This window comes from Bombus terrestris, chromosome 5, assembly GCF_910591885.1.
Source record: "Bombus terrestris chromosome 5, iyBomTerr1.2, whole genome shotgun sequence".
In the NCBI taxonomy this organism is placed as follows: domain Eukaryota; kingdom Metazoa; phylum Arthropoda; class Insecta; order Hymenoptera; family Apidae; genus Bombus; species Bombus terrestris.
The window spans coordinates 10,407,501-10,429,245 of NC_063273.1; the positions used below are offsets into that span (position 1 = coordinate 10,407,501).

The window sequence follows — 21,745 nt, forward strand, 5'->3', positions numbered from 1 at the left end:
CAGAAAGGGGGGAACGGTATCGCCTAATTCCAACGCGAGTCCCGAGCACGACTATACGGAGCAGCCGGTGGCCGCTATCAAGGCTGATTCGCAGAGGTGGTTCTGGGGCTGGTTCAGACACTAAGCCCGTAGACGCGGAGAAGCACCTGTGTCCCTGCTCCGCCCTCGGCCGAACCGACGACTAGATCGATGCCAGAGCTCTGTGTTCTCCCTTCTCCATTCCTCTCCGCCGTCTGTCCCTCTCTCTCTCTCTCTCTCTCTCTCTCTTTCTCTCTTTCTCTTTCTCTTTCTCTCTCTCTGTCTCTATCTCTTCGCAATATCTCTCTGCGCATCTCCGCGGCGGGTTCTCACGGCAAACAATGCACCGCGCGACGCCCTCGAAAACATCCACTTCTCTTGTCGCGGCGAGGCCAGAGAGCCGCGTGTCGCTTTCGAAATTTATTTCCCGCTAAAGCTCCCGATGCATCGAACGCTCTCCTCTCTTCTCCCCAGAGAACGAGGCCCGTCACCGGCGGACCTGTCCGATGTTTCGCCAACAGCCGCCGCGACGCGTTCGTCCGGGAACTTATTCACCTGCCCTCGGACCCGATCGTGAGCTATTTGATGGCTTTTGGAGCTGCTCCGTGTTGCACGATGGTTTCGTCGCATGATACCCGACCCCTTTTATAAGTTCTCGCTATGTTTTACAACAAGTTGTGGTTTTTTACAACAAGAATTGTAGAATAGTTCAGCCAAGTATATATAGTTCGGTTCAGTGGGAAAATTTGTAGACTTGCAACCATCACCGTGATAGTTCGATATTGAGCAACGTATACATTTACGTAAATAGAGTATACTAAATAATAAAAGCATAAACTTATATCACAAAAATACTGGTCAATAAGAGGCAAGTGGTCGAGTCCACAAATTTTATACTAAATGCAAATATGATATTATTGAGTAATAAAACTTTTTGGAGTTTATTACATTCTCTGATATTCCGAAATATATTACATCGTGCTACAATTGGGATATCGAAGCATCGATATGCAATGACCGATGGCTTCAATCCAAAAAGCAGAGAATACTACGATCACAAGAGCATAGATCTGGCGAAGTAGCAACGGACTAAACGGTCTAGTAGAAAGAGCCTCACCTCCGTTCATAAATCAAACGCCCTAGTCGCCTTCCAGGGATAACCATTGTCGACAGTTCCGGAACCACTGTTCTATTCGTTGAGACAGATCTAATTAACATCCTAACGTAGGACCGGAGAGACAGAGCTACCGCAGTGAGGCCCATTTTAACCGAAAGCTGGGTCGATTGGCGATAAACCACGATAAACGACGGTCCCTTTTTCGCGACAAGGGGTAGCAAGGGTCATGAGCGTGCGGCGTATTTATCCGGCGTCATCTGGCGACTTCAGAGAATGGAATTTGATTGGCCGTTTGCCATAACCATCGCGGAGTTGGCTCGTCTGGACCTCGATGGTCTGTCCCTACGCGTATCCATTCTCCTAGCTTCCTTCATTTTCTCCCTGTTCCGTTCTAACGCGCACGAACCCGCGCTACGCACGCACGTGACACGGTCGTTAGGACATTTCGCGAGGCAAATATAGAAATGCAAATGAACTCCATATCTCGGCTCTTATCGGGCTGCGCAATAAGCCGGAACATTAGATCGTAATAACGCCGGCGTCGAATTAAAACGCGAACAAGCGTCATCGATTTAGCTGTCCGTAACGCACTGACTCCGTTATTATCCCGCGTGTTGCAATAATAGTTGAATTACTAAGTAACAACAGCGACTCACGCTAGAAGATATATTATCGCACAAAAGCGGCCCATTCGAAGGATCCGTATCTAGTTCCCAGGATCTTAGGACTACCCTCGGAGGACGTAGTTCCTCCGCGATTCTGCATCGATACCTTCGAGAGAAAGCCAAACCGGAATAAACGTCTCGGAAATACAGCCAACTTCTGGCGGACACCGGAAATAGAAGCTTGTGCTCGGATGCGGATAGGTACTTCATTTGCCTCGGCGAATTCTTTTTTCTGCCATGCTCTCGTCCTCGTAACAGCTTTTGATATCCGGAGGGCAAATATACTAAAGTCCTGTTACACGCTGGAATTCCTAAACCGAATTCAACAATTCTCTTCAATAGATACTTTCGTGTATGGAGGAATCTCAAAAATGTGATTCCAGCAACTCGACAGCGGTTATCGTTTGTTAAACCATGCGACTCGTCAGAGTTGCAATTGTGTTCTGCAATTAACATAACCGTAATCGTTTATTTTATTTTCTCTTTTCATCTTCGCGTTTTTCCATAGTACGGAAGAAAATCATACGGGACAAGTTCAAACTGAGGCTGCCATGCATAGAACGTGATTCGAGAGATCCTGTCGCGCGCACGAGAACGCGATCTGCTGGGTTCGTATGTCCGCGACATCCACGTTCGGCCACACAAAGCGTCCCCCTTCGCGGATCAACGTTGGACAAAGGGTGCGTTGTCCAAACAAAAATTCGCGTCGTACGCAGAAAAATGACGACGATCGTCCCAGTGAACGACGAAGCGAGTGGTAGATCGGCGCTGAATCGCGGAACAGGTGGTGCTCGATGCCAGACGATCACGACGACTTCGCTGGATCGCTGAGCGTGCGCTCGCTTACCGCTCGATGATCGATCGACCCGTTCGCCGCGTGTCGAATTCCGTCTCGAATACGGCTCCGATACTCACGTCGGATCGTTTCCGTAACCCGAACTCTACAACGATCGGTGTGAAAATGGATCCGACCGGCGTGAGATCCTCTCGATCGCGATTCCTTCGGTTCGAAGACCGGGGACGACAAATTGCTCTGCACGTTGTAAACGTTTAATCCTTCAGAGATATACTAGAGGCCATAGCTTCTTGCGCGTGACTCTTTGAATGTTACTTGTTTGAATAAAAATATTGCAATTCGATCGATTATTCGTTTCTATTAATGTGTAATTAATTTACGATAAAAATACGGTTGTACGAGCGCAACGACACAGCTTAATTTAATTAAATTTAGCGTTAACGCATATAGGATTGCTAACATTCGAAATTTATATCGTGGGATATCTTCCAACTGAAAATCCTCGAAGATTAGATCGGAAGACTGTACGTTTCCTCGTCCGCCTGAAATACGACGACCACCTCGGCCGTGAAACGAACCGTACGTACAACGTTCACGACACAACCAAGACAGTGTAGCGTGTACAAAACGTGGTCGCGATACCACGTGCATTAAAACTCGCCTTGCAGATTTCGTGTAGCGCGGTAGAGACTGGCAGGCCGTGCGGATTTACTGAGAAGCCGTTGCATTTCGTATCTTTGCGGCATGCGATAAACGACACGACGACGTAGAGGAAGAAGTCGGAAGGGTGGCGCGCGATTAAAAGTCCTTCAGAGAATAGCGTAGATACACAGCTGGCGAGAGGTAATTGCGCCACGTGACTCTGTTCCTGTACACTGCACCGAGCAACCAACCCTCTCTTCACCTTTCTCTTTCCCGCCCCCGTTCGCCCGTCTTCTATACCTTTCTCTCCGTCTCCACCACCAGCACCTTCGTGCGCCTCGAACAACGTCAAACCCCCCGTGTGGGTCCCACTCGGTTCCCATCCCTTCCACACCCCTCGAGGAACGAGCAACGAGCAATTTCATTACTGCTTAACGCCTGTCATAAATCTCCAGGAGCACCCTCTGCCCCTTTCCTCCTTGTCCCACTGTTTCCACCTACCACCCGCTCCACGAGGCCACCCTCGACCTTCCTCTTCTCCATCCGTCTTTCCCCGTCTCTCTTACTCCTTCTAACCTTTCGTTCTATCTATTCGTTTACCTTTGTCGCTCTTCTTAGCGTTTCCTCCTAGCGTTCCACAGACTCCAGGCTTTTCTCTCCTCGTTACACCGACACGGTGTTTCCACGTTTCTTTTCTTCTTACCACGACCTTGTTGCCCTGTTCTTCGCCGGAGCACGGGTCCGCTCGTTTCGCGTCTGCGTTCGGGTCGCACCGACTGGTAGAAGTTCGGGTCAGAGGGGTCAGAGGGGGAAAGGGACACGGAACGTCCATTTCTGTAGTCTCTCTGTTTAAGGAGAAATAACGAGGAACCCGTATTTTCGGCTTCTTTCCGCGCAGCCACTCTTCGTTCCGCGACCTAATCTTCCTGCTTGCTCGTTGAAATTGAGTAGAGACGCGGGGAGCAGAGATGACTGAGGAAAAAGCTAGTACTAGGTAGGATACGAACTTGCAGAGACGGAAGGAAAACAGGAGATGCTCCCCGAGCGACCTACAACCCTCCCCGTCTGTCTTTTGTCGCAGCTTTCTTCGCGGGTGAGATTGTCGTTAGACGCTTCATTTACGCTTGCTCGGTGAAATTCACCGGCTACGACGCCAACGTCGCACTGATAAATCACGCGCCTCCGTTTAAACGCTCCCGACGAGAGCTACGCTGCCGCGCGTTCTCCCCATTTTCTTTTCGCTCCATGCACATCCCCGAAACGTATTTCGAGTTCAACGAACTTGAGAAGATGCGAGAAAGAAATGGGATTATCCGTTTAATGAAACTACAGAGATTAATTTCATATAATGCTTGGTAGTTGGAAAAAGTTTCTTTGAATCAGGCGTTAGATCTTTAATTATATGACGTATATAATTTATAGTATATATTTATATGTGTGATGTATGTGTTAATTTAAGTGTATTTAAAGATTATATGAAGTCGAAGATAAGTCGAAAATATGGCATTTTTGTTTTCAAGGAAATCGATTTTCAATATTTTTGTTCAACAATTAAATACGAGGACTGCGTTTGAAGAATCAAGAATATATCTAAAAGTATATATAGTGCTATAATCCCGAGAATATTTTGACTTCACGAGGAGCATTTTGAACAATTTCTACATTATTACAGAACATTCTACGTTGCTGTTTCATTTTCCTGACACTTTATTAAGCTTTCCATTTTAATTTCCAGAAGAAAAATGCTCATAGAAAGTGGTAATTTTCCAATATGAAGGTACCCGAGCTTCGTAGTACCCATATCCACATTAAGACGTAACGAAAAATTTACAGAACTTAAACAGCGATATTTCCTTCGTCTCTTAAAAACACCAACAAAATAAATGAAAAAAAAAATAAAATAAAATAAAACAACCATGTTGCTGTCTCCCATAACGTACATCAACCCTCAAGACGAGTTTCTGGTTTCCCCAATAAATTCCACGGGGTGAAAGAACGCGGACGGAGAACATTAAACCGGAATTCATCAAGCTGGCGGCGGAGAGTTTGGTGGCGCGCGTCGGTGCCGGACTGAAATCGCGTCAGTACCGAGGGGATAAGGGAGATAGAAGTAAGAAACGACGATCGCGGGGCCCGTGCGGTCGGCTTTCTCGCCCTCGGGATCGGAATGCAGATGGCATTGTCCCGGGGCGCCAATGGGTTTCGCCGCGAAGCCGGAGGCGTTGATGAGCCGGCGCGGGCCACGGATGTTTTCTACGGTCTCGCCAACTTCTCCCCGAGCCCTCGTGGCCCGCTGCTCATTCTCGCCCATGAAAGACACTGGAATGCGATTCGCCGACTCCTCGCCGGCCCGACTATCGCTATACGCGACCGCAAAAACTCGGCCCTCGCCGGCGTTTCTACACTCCGGCGTTGGATCTCGAGGATTTTGCGCCTGCTTCGTTTCGATCTTTACAGGCAGAGGTTCATGGATGCCGAGTTGCTCGTCATGCAAATCGATGGAGGATGCTCGAGAAACGTACGATGATTCGGAGTAGCAGATTACAGATAGAAAATTTAAAAGTTTCAGTGTTAAAGTCGTATTGCTCATCGTGCAAATTGATGGAGTTGGTTTAAGAGATACGTGACGGTTTGAAGTGATAGATTAGACATAAAGTTTTTAAGAGTTCGAGGGTTAAAAGATTTAAAGGAAGAAATTTTCTTAATGTTCTAACGACATCATGACGAGAGTAAGATGCAATAGGTAGTTTGAGAAGACTGAAGAAACGTAGTCAAACTCCAAGAAGGTAACGCGCGACGAGAGAGCGTCCCCGACGCGTTTGACCGCGATCGATGTTGGCATACTGGATCACCAACGTAGACGATAGACGACACGTCTAGAGTCACTTCCAACCGTAATCCGACACGGTTCGTGTAATATAATGTAAAGAAGGCTGCGTAAAGGGCAGAGAGCTATCTCGGTATTGCTGCTCGGCTGTATAAGGTTACCCGTATGCATGACGCTAGACTCGCTCTCTTCTGACCCTGACTACCAATTCAAAGTATATTTTACACATGGCTGACGATCGTCGATAAAAAAAAAAAAAAAAAAGAAAAAAAACTAGCAAAGGTAACAAATATTAACCGTATAAACATGTTACGTCAGGAATAAAAACAAAAGAGGCAGAGTACCATCAACGTTACAGGGTGTTACGATCATGATCAAAGGAAAAGGTTTACGAATGCTGTGTGAGGTTTCCGTAATTCACCGGACAGATCGCATCTCCGATCAGCGATACCGCGCTTAAAACACTCTTCCTGGATGGCACCAGTCTCGACACGACCCCAGCCGCGGTTTCAGTTCCGCGAACACCGAATAACACCGCTAAATCATAGGGGCTTCGACCGGTGCTAGCAGATAGCCCGAAGATAAGAGGGAAGATCGTCGAGCGCGGCTCGGCTCGTGTGTATCAAAGGACTCCATCTGCCTCAAGCTACAAGCTTGCGTCAATGTCAACGGCCTAATCATGACTAATGGTTCTTTGGCCGGTCACTCTCTCCTTCTCCTTTTTCCTTCAGTCCGGGCTCTTTCTTCACGCTACCACCTCCTAGCAGCCGCGGTCGGACCTCCAGACAGGGCATCTCGTCGGAGAGAAAAAGGGAGAAAGAACGAGTGGCGACTACGAGAGAGGCCGAAGCACGCATTCTGAGCAAGAAGTACGCACACCTAGTGGCGCAGCCCACACGTACTCGCGACGCACGTACGCGGGTAATGCGCCGGCATAATCGTGCGTGCGGAGAGAAAAAGCGGATGAGACGCGGCACGAGGGAGGAGGCAGGGCGCAACGTCGAGATAGGCACTTTGTAAAATCGTTACTCCTCGTTTCCCCGGTGGTTAGCCACGGCTTGTATACGCGTACCTTACCTACAGTGACGCTCACGAGGAGCGAAAGCCGATCCCTATCTCACCGTGTTCTCTCTACGACCGACGATTCGAGCGCGGATCGTTCAGCGGCAAACGAGAAAGTCCGCGCGCTCAAGTACCACCCGATTTTTCTCCAATTAGCATGCACCGCGTTGCGGAATCTCTGGTCCGATGTAATCTTGGCCCGCGAGCCAGTCCTACATCTCGCGATATTACGATTAATGCGATCTGACGTCGGTATTCCGGCCGATTCGAGAGCTTAGTCCATCCATCGCGAGATTCGATCGCGAACGTATCCGTCGCGATCGCTGGAGATCACCGAGAGGATGAACCGTGGAGCGGGATACCCCGTTCGCCAAGACCAAGACACGCGGAACCGATCATTACGCTTCGTTTAGAGAGCGCAGGGAAATTATTCTCCGCGTTGTTGGAGAAGAAAAACGGCCGTCTGAGCCTGGTCGGCTGTAACCACTGGCTGGTAAGCGATTACTTGTACTATGAGAAACGCAAACTAAGGTTCCTGGATGCTTTTGTGCAATTCTAACACCCTTTCACGAGCCCGTGTCTAAACCAACGTTACACGAAAACGCTTTCTATACTCGAACTAGACGAACGATCCTAACTGCTGCTATTCTCAACGAATATTAGTAGATAGTGGGTTTTTACGTACGACATTTATGGGCGATAGGAAAGTCCAAAAATACTAGGTAAGTTTCATTATAGTTTTAAATAGGTAAGATAAATTGATATTTAATTCCTATTTCTTATTGGTATCGGTATTTCTATTTCTTTAGTTGCGTCATACAGTCTTCGGTCAGGCAATCTGTAAACGTTTGATGCGAGAAGATTAAGATGACGATGCGTGAACTTCCTCGTGACATAGAGATCTTTGCAGAAGAATAAAAAAAAAAGAAAAAAAAAAGAAAAGAGTAGGAAAGGACCGGTGATCGATATGTTCCAATTTCCATCGCGCGGGGATTTCCCAGGCGCCGATAAAAGAGGAGCAAGGCGCAGCCAGAATTGCGTAATTCCGGCGCATTAGCCGAGAGGAAATGTTTCTGGATTCCCAGCAGATCGAATGCCAGCGCTACCGGCAATTCGGATGAGCCAGGACGAAGGGCGGGATTGCTTATATAGAGATGGCCGTCGGTGATATAAGATCCACCGGATCCCGTAGGAAATCCCGGGAACGGATCTATCTTACCCCGAGGGATAGCGGCGTCGCGGCGGGGGGGAAAGGAATTCACCTGTCAACCTGAATTAAAGGATGGTCGGGTGGGACGCGTGTGAGAGAACCCGGCTGTGCTATACTCGCCTATGCTGGATTCTAGCAATTGAAGCGTCTTTCGGATCAGGTTAACTCCCATTTCGAGGAACCATAGAGAGGATACCGGTGTTTCGACGTCCACGTTCGGCCACTCTCGTGGCTTGTTTCGCCAGCGAATTCGAGCGGATCTTAGTTGGGTCTCGGTGTAATACATTAATGGAACCAGGGATTCGTGTGGAATTCGGTGACAATAAGAGACTTTACTTTTCTCTCTTTCGGAGTAGGCCTTTTTTATGTTGCTAATAACTGTTGATGATACTTTCAATGGTTTAACAGATCAACAAAATTATGGAAGTTCATGTATTTTAAATTGTTAATCTTTTATGTTGCTCCTATTTATTTAATTATCATTACGCGATCCGGCTGCGTCCTCGCTGTCAACCGTATCTTTCTATCTTTAAGAAGTTCCTCAAATTTGAGAAAAATATAGAAGAATCATCATTAATACGCAAAGTTTTGCACCCCAATTTTTCATTCGTTGAGACGATAGGAATACGAGAACTAAGAAATTACAAGTTAGACACGCATCGTTTTAATCTTCATACCAGACTATGTATATTCCAAACTTTACCATATTTACGTAGCGTAAATTCGCAGCAATGAAATGTCTTCTAATCAACGAACCTCATCAACGAGTTACCGCTACCAGCTAGAATATCCCGCAGCTTAACGCAAAAACCTAGCGGCTTCTCTCTCGTTCTTACCTCTTCTTCTCCAATCATTTCCAGCCGCTACAAACATATCCGAACGTACGCGTAAAATATGCCGGCGGAAGGATCGAGTGGAGCGCGGAACGGCTCGGGCTCTGAGAAGTCGCCGCGTAAGAACGGCGAAAGAAATGAGAGAAAAAGAAAAAGGAAGAGGCGACGAACGATACCGCCTGAAGACCGTGAAATCCGGATCCACTGTAAGCCCCGTTCAGCCGGTAAAGCAACTCTCTTTTCTCTAACGTAGACTCTTCTCTCTCTCTCTCTCTCTCCCTCTCTTTCTCTCTTCCTCACTAACCCTCTTCTGGATGCCCAATCCAATAAAAGGAGGATACTCGCGCGAGAAACGCGAGGAGAAACGCGAGGAGAACCGCGTGGAGAATCGCCACGGCGATTCGTTCGCTTCGCTGGTTCGTTAACCGTCCAATCGCGATGACGGCGTACCGGCTGCAAAAGGTGCCGCAAAAATCGCGAGGTTGGCTTCGTTCGAGAGTCACCTCGTTCGGTTGGCACGCGTGGACGTGGCCAGAGAAAGAAACCTCTACCTGAGAGACCGCGAGAAACCAGGAACGCTTTGCTCTTTGCGAAGCCGTATCATCGAGTCGTATTTTTCGAACAGCGGGAATGGCGCGCCTCGTGTCAGCCATTGGAACGAGCACAGGTCAACGGACGTAGCAATTATTAATTAACATTTCGTTAATTGCGCGCGATAGAAATTCACGAGCCGAGCGCGCGTTTGTTCGCTCTTCCGGCATAATACGCTGGCCGACTCGTCGCTATTCGCCCGTAAATAATTTATACTGGAGTTCCGGTGTTTTGTGCTACGCCTTTATTATCGATTGAAAACAACTCGATGATATTTTGTTAACGGCCCGGTAATTAATGTTCCGCACATAAACGTCGCGCCATTGTGTCAGAATGCCGGGAGCTACGGGCGAAAAGACTTAGTTAACCCGAGATGAAGGAGAAAAGAAAGGCAGAGAACCGAAAAAGGATCGAAGCTGTTGATTGACCGTTCGTTGCAAATCATTTGTTGATGGAAAGAAGGAGATGCGCGAAAGAATGCGACTCTAGCGTCGCTCTCAAAGCGTCCAACGTGTTGTGAATAATATAATCGATGAGACAGCCCTGCGCTTTGACTATATACAGTAGCGGCACAATCTAAACTGCTAGTCCTGATCGTGGATGAGAGAGAGCGAGCAAATGAATAAAAACCAAGAATAAGATAGATAGACCGGGAAGGTCGTAGACATAAATGCCACTCGGTCGATCGACACGCACAGGTACGCGTATCGATATTTGATCGATTCGAAATATTCACATACACACATGCGCGCGCGCGCGCACCCGTTCGACGTCACATGAACAGGGGAGCGTCTAATGCTAGTTAAGTACACAGGCTGCTTGGATGTCCAGTACTCTCCTTAATGGGTGCCGCTTGATATCCTGATCCGTGAAACGTTCTCTGGCACAAACACACCTAGACACGATGGATTCTAGAACAAGGCACGGATGAAGTAGAATCGAGTTCATAGACTAACAGAAGTACTTCTCGCGGTCTGTTCCCGATCTTCGTCGTGCAGGGCGAGTTAGGCGGTTAGAAGAAATTTAAAGGTCCAAGGGGAATCGCGGATAAGACGCCTCTAATGGGATTGGTGTTCGCAGAAGGATCATTAAAGACGACCGGCAGGAGAGAGAAAATTCGAGGCGTTCGAAAGAGGAGCCACGTTTTATCCGTGGAGCTCGGCTCAACCTAGTTCACGGACAGCGTGGCTCTGGCTCATAAATCCGCCGGAGGCACCCATGGGACCAGCCATGACTACACACTTTCGGAGTCGCGATAAGTGCGGTACGTTAAGCGGTTATTAAGCGAGTACTCTTAACAGTAATCGAGCTTCGGCTGGATGCTGATGAAACAGAGTACGCGTACACATCCGGTTACTCTTCACGCAAACACGCGAGCTCTATTTTAAAGATAAAAGCGATCAGGGGCAAAAGACATTTTTCAGGATAAAACCGCGATGTTTTACATTTGACGTCGAAGTAATTGCTTTGATACGAGATTGAATCGAATGTAACGAGGGACGATGGACGACAAATCAGCGTGCAAGGTGTTCAGCGGAGGAGAGTCGCCACGTAAATTCCGCCGTCCCGGATCCTTTCGAATCACCGTGACTAATCCTTGCCGCTGCGAGGACGTTTTGCATATGGATGACGGCGCGGACCTTACGTCCATTATTCGGCTTAAACCTTTAAAGTCCGAACCAGACGAGAACGGCCGTGAAAGAAAGAGAGGGAGAGAGAGAGAGAGAGAGAGAGAAAGCGGAGAGACGGACGGAGCAGTCGATTCTTCGGTTTGCTCGGCATGCATAATTGGATTAATTTAAACTGTAACGAAAGCACCGTCCTTGACAGATCCCGAACACGATTCTCACCTGGAAGTCTATCCATCGTTGTATCCTCTCGGTATCGAGCGAAAAATCAACGTTACCGAATCGTGTTACGTATACAATCGGACACGCGAGAAAATAACCGCAAAGAGGACGGACGCTTGAATCTCCTTGGTTGCACGGCTCGACCAATCGAGTATAATAACTCATTTCGTCTGTCATCGTAGTACTTTACCGTGGTATCCGATAACGGAGCTAGGAATCCCGTGTGTGTGGCGAAAAGTGCACAGAAGAGGAGGCGGCTCTCGAGCCTAGGCCTAACGAGCGTCACGAGCTGCAGATCTCGACGGCGAAGGTGATAGCCCCGGAAGTAGCGACGTGGAGCAGCGTCAAAGTTAAGCCTGGCCGGCCGGTCGGGACGGACGTGAGATTACGTCAAGCGACAAGTAGGACCAGAAAGGCTAATGAGTGGCCGAGCTAATACCCGGGCTCTACTCGCCGCTTAGCGAGCGTAAGGACGAGAGACGCATACAATCACACCTACATACGTATACACACATAGATTCGATACGAACACGCGTCCATGTTTGCGCTTACGACTTTCTCTTCTCCCCTTTGCCCGCGCGCCGACGATGGGATATACGCGAGCCAGCCCCGCAGGTTTAAACCTATGAATGCATATTCAAGATACGAATGTTTTAAATCCTGGCCGGATTACCCGTCGACGAGTAGTCCAGCGCGCAGCTGAAAGAGGCCAGGCGCCGCGTCGGCGGGGCAAAGGGCGCGCCTGCGACTATAAAGACGCGGCATTTTATTATTTTTCATATCGACAACGGGGGCGGGAGGGATCAGCAGCACCGGTGGCAGCACCAGGAGGAGGAGGAGGAGGAGTAGCGCAAGAGGACAAGAGACGAGGAGACGAACGGGCGAAGGTAGAAAGAGAATGGCAAAACCGGAGAGGACAACGAGAACAACGGGCACGATGGAGAGAACGCCGAGGGTGAGGAGGGTGAGGGATTAACGGCGATAAATTTCGCAAAAATAGGGGCTTACCCTGTCGTGGGGCGACAGTCTAATCCTGGGTCCGCGCGCGCCACCCCTTCACCTAGACGGGGGATGGTGGCTCTCGACACTGAACCCGTTGCACGCTCCCGGTGCACCGTTCCTACACGCTAACTTCCAATACCGTCACTACGACGCTAACCGCGTACAGTTTTTGCAATTATCCAACCGGCTCTTAAGAATTCTCTTCCTTTTTTTAATCATCCACGTGGCCCGCTCCCGTCCTTCCACCAGGGAGAGTTAATCTCCGGGAAACTGAGCTCCGCCAATTAATTTCGCACGGGGATCAGTAGTTTTCCTTTGAAATTGCACGATCGATTGTTACCAATCCTCTTTTCCTTTTTTTCCTTTTATGTTTCTTTTTCCAGCGAATACAGATACCAGAAACGTAGAATGAAGATAGAGCATGTTACTAGCAACAAACCAGAACTTTCTCGTTTTGCTCGTTGTCCGGTTTCGGTAAAACGCATCAAGCATACGAGAATAATCGTCTCGGTATCTCTCGCCATAGCGGCGGCGTGGGCGAGAGTGGAGGCCTTTCCAAAGAGGGAAAGAAGGAGATTCGGCATTCAGCCGGGCGTCCAGGATGGACGCAACAATGGCTGCGCATCAACATAATTACAGTTCGCTTCGGTTGCCGGGACGGTCGCTCGACGAGGGCCAAGTATTATATTCAAATGCGAGCCAAGGCGGCGCCAGTGAGCACGAACCAAAAGCCAGAAGGGTTTGCCGTATCCCGGGGCCAACCAGCGGAGGTTGAAGGTTGTAGGTTGACCGTAGAGACACGGCGTGGATGGGACATACCTTTCGCCAGACTAGGACAACCGAGAGGACACGGAAACGTCCCTTCGTGCGGACTACCCCACGGACAGAGGAAATTACATCGTCTTGCTTGAACCCTCTAACTCGCCCAAAGGATATATTTACACACTTTGAGAAAGAGAATCTAGGGACATAAACGCACAGTGCGAAAGAGTTTATGATTTGTTAGATTTTCTTGAAGTGTTTCATTGTGTTTGTAAAAATGGTCTGTAACAATTATGCGTATTTTTTAAACAAAACAAAGTTTGGTGAATCCATTGACGTGTCCTAACTAACATACAATGGTCACAAAAAGAATTTGAACATACTTGAATTTTCATTGAAGCTTTTTCTCGAATTCCGCGCTTTATTTTCATAGTATTAAATTGTAGTTAAATGAAGTTATTGCTAAATGGCATGAAATTTAATATACTTGCTCCTGGTGTACAAACACATCTTTATACACATCAATGAAACAATTGAAAATCTCGATACAATAAAATTAAATCATTCTGAGAACGTGATTGGCCCATATAAATCTCAACACAAATAAAAGAAACGATTAAAGATACAGTTAACTGCAAAATCCATTTAACATGATCCATGACATACAGCATCCGAATCGTGTATCGCTTTCCCTGAGAAAATCCCTAACGTAGGCAGATCGTAAAACGGAAAAACACGTTGGAATAAAGAGAGCCCGCTCAGAGGGGTAAACGAGCGTCAGTATCGGCGCAGGAAGAGGAGAAAGCGAGAAGAAGCATCGACATCCCAGCCAGGGAAAGGAAGGCGAAATGAGTCGCGAGGATTTGTTCGAGCGGAAAACTGCCGCCCGATGTATGCAAACGTCTCCTCCACGTCCTTTCGAGCCGATAAGGTGACAACGGGTGCGTCGAAGAAGCTTGTAACTTCGCGGCGGAACAATTGTCCAACCACCAAAGGGAACGATGCAAGGATCACAACTAACGAACTCATCAAACATAATCGTCAGGCGCCATTGAAGAGAGAAGATAAGGCGGGCTCGTAGACCTTGACCCAGTAATTGGCAAGGACGAGCAACTCGGTAGCGGACACGAGTCGATTAAATGGCTGGTCCAGGGGTGGCAAGGGGACAATAGATATCAGCCGGTGTACGCGGACACCACGCCGGGACCGAGATAGTAGATCTAAGTGGGCCATGCTGCGCTACGGTTATGGCGGCATAAAACGCTCGGGTAGTAGTAGTTGCGGCGACGAAGAGGGCGGCACGGGGGCAGAAGCCAACCAGTCAGCCAGCTGGCGGATCGTGGCAGTCGACTCGAGTGTCGTCGAGAGCCCCTTTACGGCCGAAAAAACGGCCGCTATGATTGTCTATGCAAATTGTTTAAAATATCCGGACTAAGACCGTTCCACCGTCTTTTGGGAGGGCGTCGTTCCATGAAATTCGCTGCGCGAGACTCGTCGACAACTGCCGACGGAGGTCTGTCTCGACAGACAGTGAAAGAAATCCTGCGAACGATCATCGTAGAATATTTTAGTCAAGCTAAATAATTTGCCTTGTAATTCGCCATGCTCGGTTACGAACGATTTTTAGGTAATATGAAAATAGACCAATTCGGCCTGTTATTTGTGGCATGATGAATGGTGAAATAGTATATCGTGTATTTACATTGACAGCTCGACGGCCATTGTTTTCTACTTATTGCGAGAAAGCAATTAAGCTCATCAAACGTTTATTCAATTAAGGTCAATATTCTCGGTTGTAATTATCATTAATCAATAGCGTGTTACTTTATTTTTACGTGTCTATAATCCTACAATAGAGTACTCATTTTTGATATTGATTCTTACTGTATCTAAACGATATTTTTTCATTCTCTTGTTATTATATTGTAGCGGCACACGAGTCACCGGAAAATTCAAATCCGTGGGACTCATATTGTTGTGCCGTGGAGTGTCAACATTGTTTTGATTTGCTAGGTTCAAAAGTAAACCAACTTCGCACAAAACATTATCGCCATTATTTGTAATCGTCAACCGGAGTTACATTTGAACATTTTGTAAGCCCACCGATCGATATAAATAAACATACGTGCTCTCTAGGAATCAGAAAAGCGAATCCTACAGTATAGTATAGTATATTATACAGTATAGCAGCATAGCGAGTTGTACAGTAGCATTGAGCGAGCGACGATCACAACCGACTACATCTGCACTTATATTTAAAGTGATTTTAATATAAACTGACTATTTTATTACACGTCTCTTAATAAACCACCGCAATATCAGATAATAGCGAAATCTCATAACGTACAACAAATTTCATAATTCCGTGCAAAGTTCAAGACTGAATTTTACGGTGTTGAAGCTTAAATAATTCGGATAACTCTACCTTACTGTATTCTCTCGATTTCGACGAGCGATCTCAAGGGAAGGTTTCACTCTTCGGGAAGGTGGCTCTCGTGAAATGATGACGTACAACGGCTAGTAAATTTAGAAAGAGACGATTAAAAGGCTTGACCGTAGTCGTGACGGGGAAACATGATCTCGGTCGGAAATAACGGATTAGCAATTCTATTGGTCAGAGAAAAAGGACCGGATTATGGCGTTTTACAGGGAGAGAGTAACGTCGAACGTGGAAGAATGCCGCCACGCGTCAGATCGATCTGCCCGTTTTTGTTAGCAGCTTCACGCTGAGTCCCGATCCGATCGGCGCGCGCGATACGGATGAATTAAAGATCGCGGCAAGATATATTGGTATGGCAGCGCGCAATACGCTAAATGAAACGCGGTTCATTATCGATCTTGATGAAACTACGCTTGCATCTCTCAACCTGCGGTCGCTGGTGTGCACGCGTACGTGTGCGCCTGTACGTATGCGTGTGCATGTGCAGATAATGGCATTGCCGGTTTGTGGTTTGTACCATAGCAGCATTACTTGCCTTAGATGGCTTATTGATTGCCACGACTATGCTCCGTTCTCGCGTTACAACACGAAACACGGAATAAGAATAGTCGTACGCTTCTCGGTTACTCTATCTCTTTACGCCTTAAACGTTCTTTCGGTAGAGTTCACCTTTCCCTTAATTTCGACGAGACGAAAGACGAGTAGAATTATATCGATTAATGACCGAAGACTAAACGAAGATCTTTGCTACAGGTCGGAGTTAAACATTCATAGATCTCACCGAGGAAGGATCTGATACGAAACTAGCTTGCTCGCCGTGAAATTTATTTGACCGAAGGTAAAAGAGATTCCTGGGAGCCACTCGATACGTGAAACGGCGCAACGCGCGGAACTGGCAAATGTAATTTCGCGAAATGTTTCCATTGATATAAGAAGACTCCGGTACGATGTCTAGGGATAAGGGCGACGCCGAAGCAGGAAGAAAGATCGAGGAACAGGCGGGCAAAAGGCGGAGATAGAAAATGGAAGAACGAGAGAAACCAGGGGTTGGGAACGGAAGGCGCGGCGCGGCGAAGTCGCAGGAAACTGCAAGCTAGACGGGATATATCTTCCAAGTAAATTAAAATGGATTATATATGTCGACTCCATCTTCAATCTTTCTTCTTTTCCTGCCCCGCGTATTTCCGCATTATCGCTCGAGCGCCACGTGCAATTGTTACTGGCTCGAACGAAACTTTCCTAATGAATTTCTATTCTTTCGTTGAAATCTTCCTTCGTTGTCTTAGATTTGCTGGTAAATTCAGATACAATATATCAACTGCAGTTCGATACCAGTCGGCGAATCGCGGATTATATCGCCAGTTTCGTTGGGAAGAATAATTTCCTACATAGAACAGATTGCTACATACATGTACGACGACACAGAATCCTAAAAGGAGGACAATCCTAGAGAAGACTCTCTCGTAGTTGCCGAAGCAACGTGTGCGAAGGAAGGAACGAACAGAGAGAAGTGGTAGTAGGTCGGTGGCCACAATTCTGGAAAGCCCAAGTTAGCTGGCATGGAAGGTCGGGACACGGAGTCGACCATGATGTATGCTCCTCTTCCGTCTAATTAAACTTGGGGAGGGTCGCAGAGTTGGTTGGTTGGTCGGTTGGTTGGTACGCTGGCTGGTCGGACAGACGTACGGACGGCCGGCGAGGGGCGGCCGTCGGGATGGCTTTCAAAATGACAGCCAAGGAGCAAGAGAGAAGGAGCGAAAGCGGCTGAAACCCGGTGAGAACTGGTGAACAAGAGACCCACCGGAGAAAGACGTCGCTTCTCCCAACCTCTCGTCGGTACAACCGGAACGATTTCGTACACTGACGGCGTTACGACGTTCTCGCTGTTTGAACATCCTTGTATCGAATTAACGTCGACCCTTTCTATTCGCGACCACGTCTAAATTATTCATGTTCTAAGCGGCTTCCAGACGACAAATAAATCACCGATTTGGCGTCATGTCCCGAACACTATTTACAAGTTCCTGGATTAAATGGCTCTTTCCCGGCGCGACTTTCACCCGGTTGACCGTGACTTTCCCGTTCAGTTTTCGCGTTTTACACGACGCACGTCGCGAAACTTCTCGACCAGAGTCAACATTCCAACTCGCTGTGTTACGGTATTTAATGACACAAAGAAGAAGAAGTTAGACCGTAGAATATCAGATTGCGTCTAACGCAAGCCAACTAAGTGTAGCCACTCCGCCTCCATCAAATTAATTTAATGTATACTCGGTCGTACAAGACTCGGCTGACAACTCTTCGCGTCTACCAATCGTGCAGCTTTCCATGCAACATATTCGTCTCCTTTGATCTAACATCGGCCAAAACACAAATTAGTTTTTCCCTTTTCATCGTCTACGACCGCGACAAGCGCTTTTATCCGAGCTGACCGCCACGTTCCTTGTTCAATCGTAGTCATCTATATATGGCTGTATGTAAACTGTGTCTATGTACTATGTGATGCCGCTTTCCCGCTCCTGTTGCTCTCTCTCTCTCTCTTTCTCTCTCTCTCTCTCTCTTTCTCTCTCTCTCTCTCTCTCTTTCTTTTTTTCTCTTTCTTTTGCTCTGCGTCAATGCGGAACGCGAGATTGGCGTTGGCTTTCTCGAACGGGAACAGGTTATTGGCGAGCTCCGACGAATTCCTTGGCGCGGGTCCCCGTGATTCCGAAATGTTTCGCCGACGGGGTGAAACGACGTGGCCGGTGGCCTGCTACGATCTGGAATCCTCGATGAAAACGACGCGACGCCCGACCACGTCCACGACAAGACACGATGGAACGAACGACAACGTCGCGTTCGCTTTCACGGTGATAAATTTACCGAAGCGAACAGCTTGGTATTCAAGTTCGACCGTTACTCGATTTATTTGCACTTTAACGTGACACAATAAGCAACCAGAGAGACACTGCCTGCCGATGAAAGTAGATATCGAATATGTGGAATATATAGATATAATGACGTTAAGATACATCGAAGAAAATGTAGAGAAGCAGCTAGTTGTACCGTGATTGAGCCACATTCGTTTCAGACATCTGTTCCGCAATAATTACCGACGAAACGGTCCCGCGGGGTGAACAAGGAGAATGTTAGCCCTTGTTGCGGTCGTAAGTCATCGCGGGAGAAAGATTAGGACGCTAAATCAAGGCTGTTGAGGCCGTAATTCGTTTGCTGGAAAAAGGGAACGTCGGAAGGAGCTCTTTAAGAGACTGTCACTCGAGTGAATACACACTTGGCTCGAGTCAGTTACTCTTTTAAGCCGTAATATGTATCCAGTGCGCCGAATGAATTCTGGTTCATGGTACAGTTGCTTAATCGCTCGTAATAGAGCCGAGACGAATGCCTGACCAAGACGACCGTCACGAAAAACCGCTGTAATTTCTGGCAGTGGATATCGCGTAATAGTACAGCCATGGAGTATCAAACTTGCAACGAATTCTGCGAGTATATCCCTCATGAAAATTATTTTTATCTTCTAATCGTAATTATTGATACTTTGGTCACGTGGTTAGATTGCTGAAAAAACAGGATCCTTCTAATCAATTAAACTCCATTTCTATCGTTTCATTCTGTTCACATTACTTCGATATACCGCGAATCTGATCTCCCGAGTGAATAATAATTTCTAACGAGTTCGTTGTTTGCTACTCGTGATAGCACGTATTACCACTGAATGCTATTTGCAATCCACAATATTTGTGAACTGTTCGCCAACTCTAGCGAAAGCAGCTAAATAACACTTCGTAAAATCGCCTGCTAAAGCAACCTAAAACGACCAAGTACTTGAAGAGCATCAACACAGAGACACATTCTGGAGTAACATTAAAATCCTTTCAAGCACCGCCGCGTTAACCTGCTGCAAGCTCTGGAGAACGCGATTAACCGAATAAGAGGAAGGCCGCGGTCGCGGTATCAGGGGGCGAAGCTCGTCTTTTCACAACGCGCGATATCGTCATCGCGCAAACAGCGTATATGCATTAAACCATGAACCCACTATCCCCGACGTCATATCCAATACACGTTGTTAGGGGGTTGGTGAAGCCGGCGCTAGAGAAGCGTGGAGAAAGCGGGGTATCGGGGGACGCGGACGGCGTGCTGGTTGCGGGGTGGTTTCGAGGGTAGCTGCCAACCCTCCCCCCGGTGCGGTAATGGCATTAACTGAGCTGCAATATGATTACCGCTCTCGCAAGGTAACCTGATCACACCCGAAATCTATGGGGTGTCCGTAGTATGAGGGACAATGTACCGTGCTCCGAATTGCCGCGCGCAACGTTACGCAACCGCGGCCACCGGCAACCAGCGCGCAACATTCTCTCTCTCTCTCTCTTTTCTCCCTTCCCGGTCCCTTTAATCGCGTTGCGCTTTTTGCGGCTCAGATTACCCGTGAATCATTAGATGGCCGAGGACCCGGTGGGTTACGAACAGAGGAGGCACCGCGGCCACCGCTCCTTATCTTGGCATTAGGAGATTAGTACGTCCCTCTGCTCTCGAACGCGTTTTTCCGTCTTCGCCTTTGCTTTTTCTTTTTCTCATCGTTCCCCGAGCTTAACTCCAGCGCCGGGTAAAAGCAATTTAGGAAATGTTTCTTTTTGCCGCGACGTTTCGTTGCGTCGTTTATCTTCGCTTCTCGGTTTTAAGCGCCGCTTGATAAGTGAATAATCGTTTGGAAACGATATTTAAACGGATAGGTTTTCACTTGCCTTACTGCCGTTATTTCAGGGAAGAAACTTAGGTAGGTTTCTTCCATGTAGGTCACGTTTGTGTACGGTTTGCAATAAGAACATATACGAGTGAAAGTCAGAGCGATCGTTGACGAAGACGACGAACGACGTCGTTTATCGTTGCCTGGCGACGCATGTGAAAGACTCACGGACAGAGAAACGTCATGGAAACGTGCGATACGCGATGAAAGGTATATGCAAAATACTTACCGTGAGGTGTTGAAACAGCCACGCCCTGAGGATATTGGTCGCGACTTTGGGGAAGATGCCCCTCTTCTTCTGGTTCTTCTTACCCGACGAATCGTCGTCTTCCTCACCGGTGCCCTCGCCGCTGCCGATACTCGCGTTACTCGCGTCACCTGTAACCAAACGAAATTCGATCACATTAATCTTCTATTAAAAATTACTGAAAAAAACTACATTTGAAACGATTAAAAATAACAATTGATTAACGTACGATAACGTGCCATTTAAATATTGTTAGATGGTATAAAGAATCAAATCTATTCCTCGAAATAGAAGAGTTTTCGATCGTATCATGAACTTGGTCTAAGAATAAACTCTAACAACAATAAAATTTAACATAGATATAAAAAATTACAACGATCACTTCGTACGTCACCCTTTTTAGAACCGAAATATATTTCGATTGTATTATTAAGGGTGAGATTTTAAAGTACTTTAAACCACGTCCCGATTTTCGGCGCAAAGTAGACTGAACGCGATAACTGCCTCACCCCTATGACCGGTTCCCATGCATACAAACACCATTAAGCCACCCGCAATCACCCTGTCCCTCTTTCTCCGGCTGGCCCCCCTAAACGTTCTAGCCCCGATTCCGATGCCGTGCCTCTACCCCCCCATCCGTCGCTTTCATCCCCTGGGCGCATTAATTCCCCGTCATTTATCAATCTTAGCTTTTTAATTGCACGGTCACCGGGGACTCGAGCAGCGAGACGGTAATGAGAGATATTAAGACGGCTTACGGTCACGCTTTGCCGAAGCAAATATCATTTTTATAAATTATCGGGCCGGAGCCATTTCCAGGTATCCTCCCCGTTCATTTCTATCCCCTTTTTCCGTCAGATCCATTCCTTGCATTAATTAAGAGCCGAGCTGATGAACTCATCCGGCGCTGCCGGCTGGCTGAAAATTGATGCTTTCGAGAAA

General features: G+C 47.5%; 1 protein-coding gene across 5 annotated transcripts in view; it reads right to left on the reverse strand.

The window, feature by feature from the left end:
- LOC100644518 (homeobox protein homothorax) overlaps positions 1-21,745 on the reverse strand; it is a 500,427-nt gene that overhangs the window by 177,117 nt on the left and 301,565 nt on the right. For all 5 annotated transcript variants that reach the window (XM_048406104.1, XM_048406103.1, XM_048406105.1 and 2 more), the window contains one exon: positions 20,786-20,934. In XM_048406104.1, the coding sequence (XP_048262061.1) occupies positions 20,786-20,934 (149 nt within the window). The remainder of the gene's footprint in view (positions 1-20,785; positions 20,935-21,745) is intronic.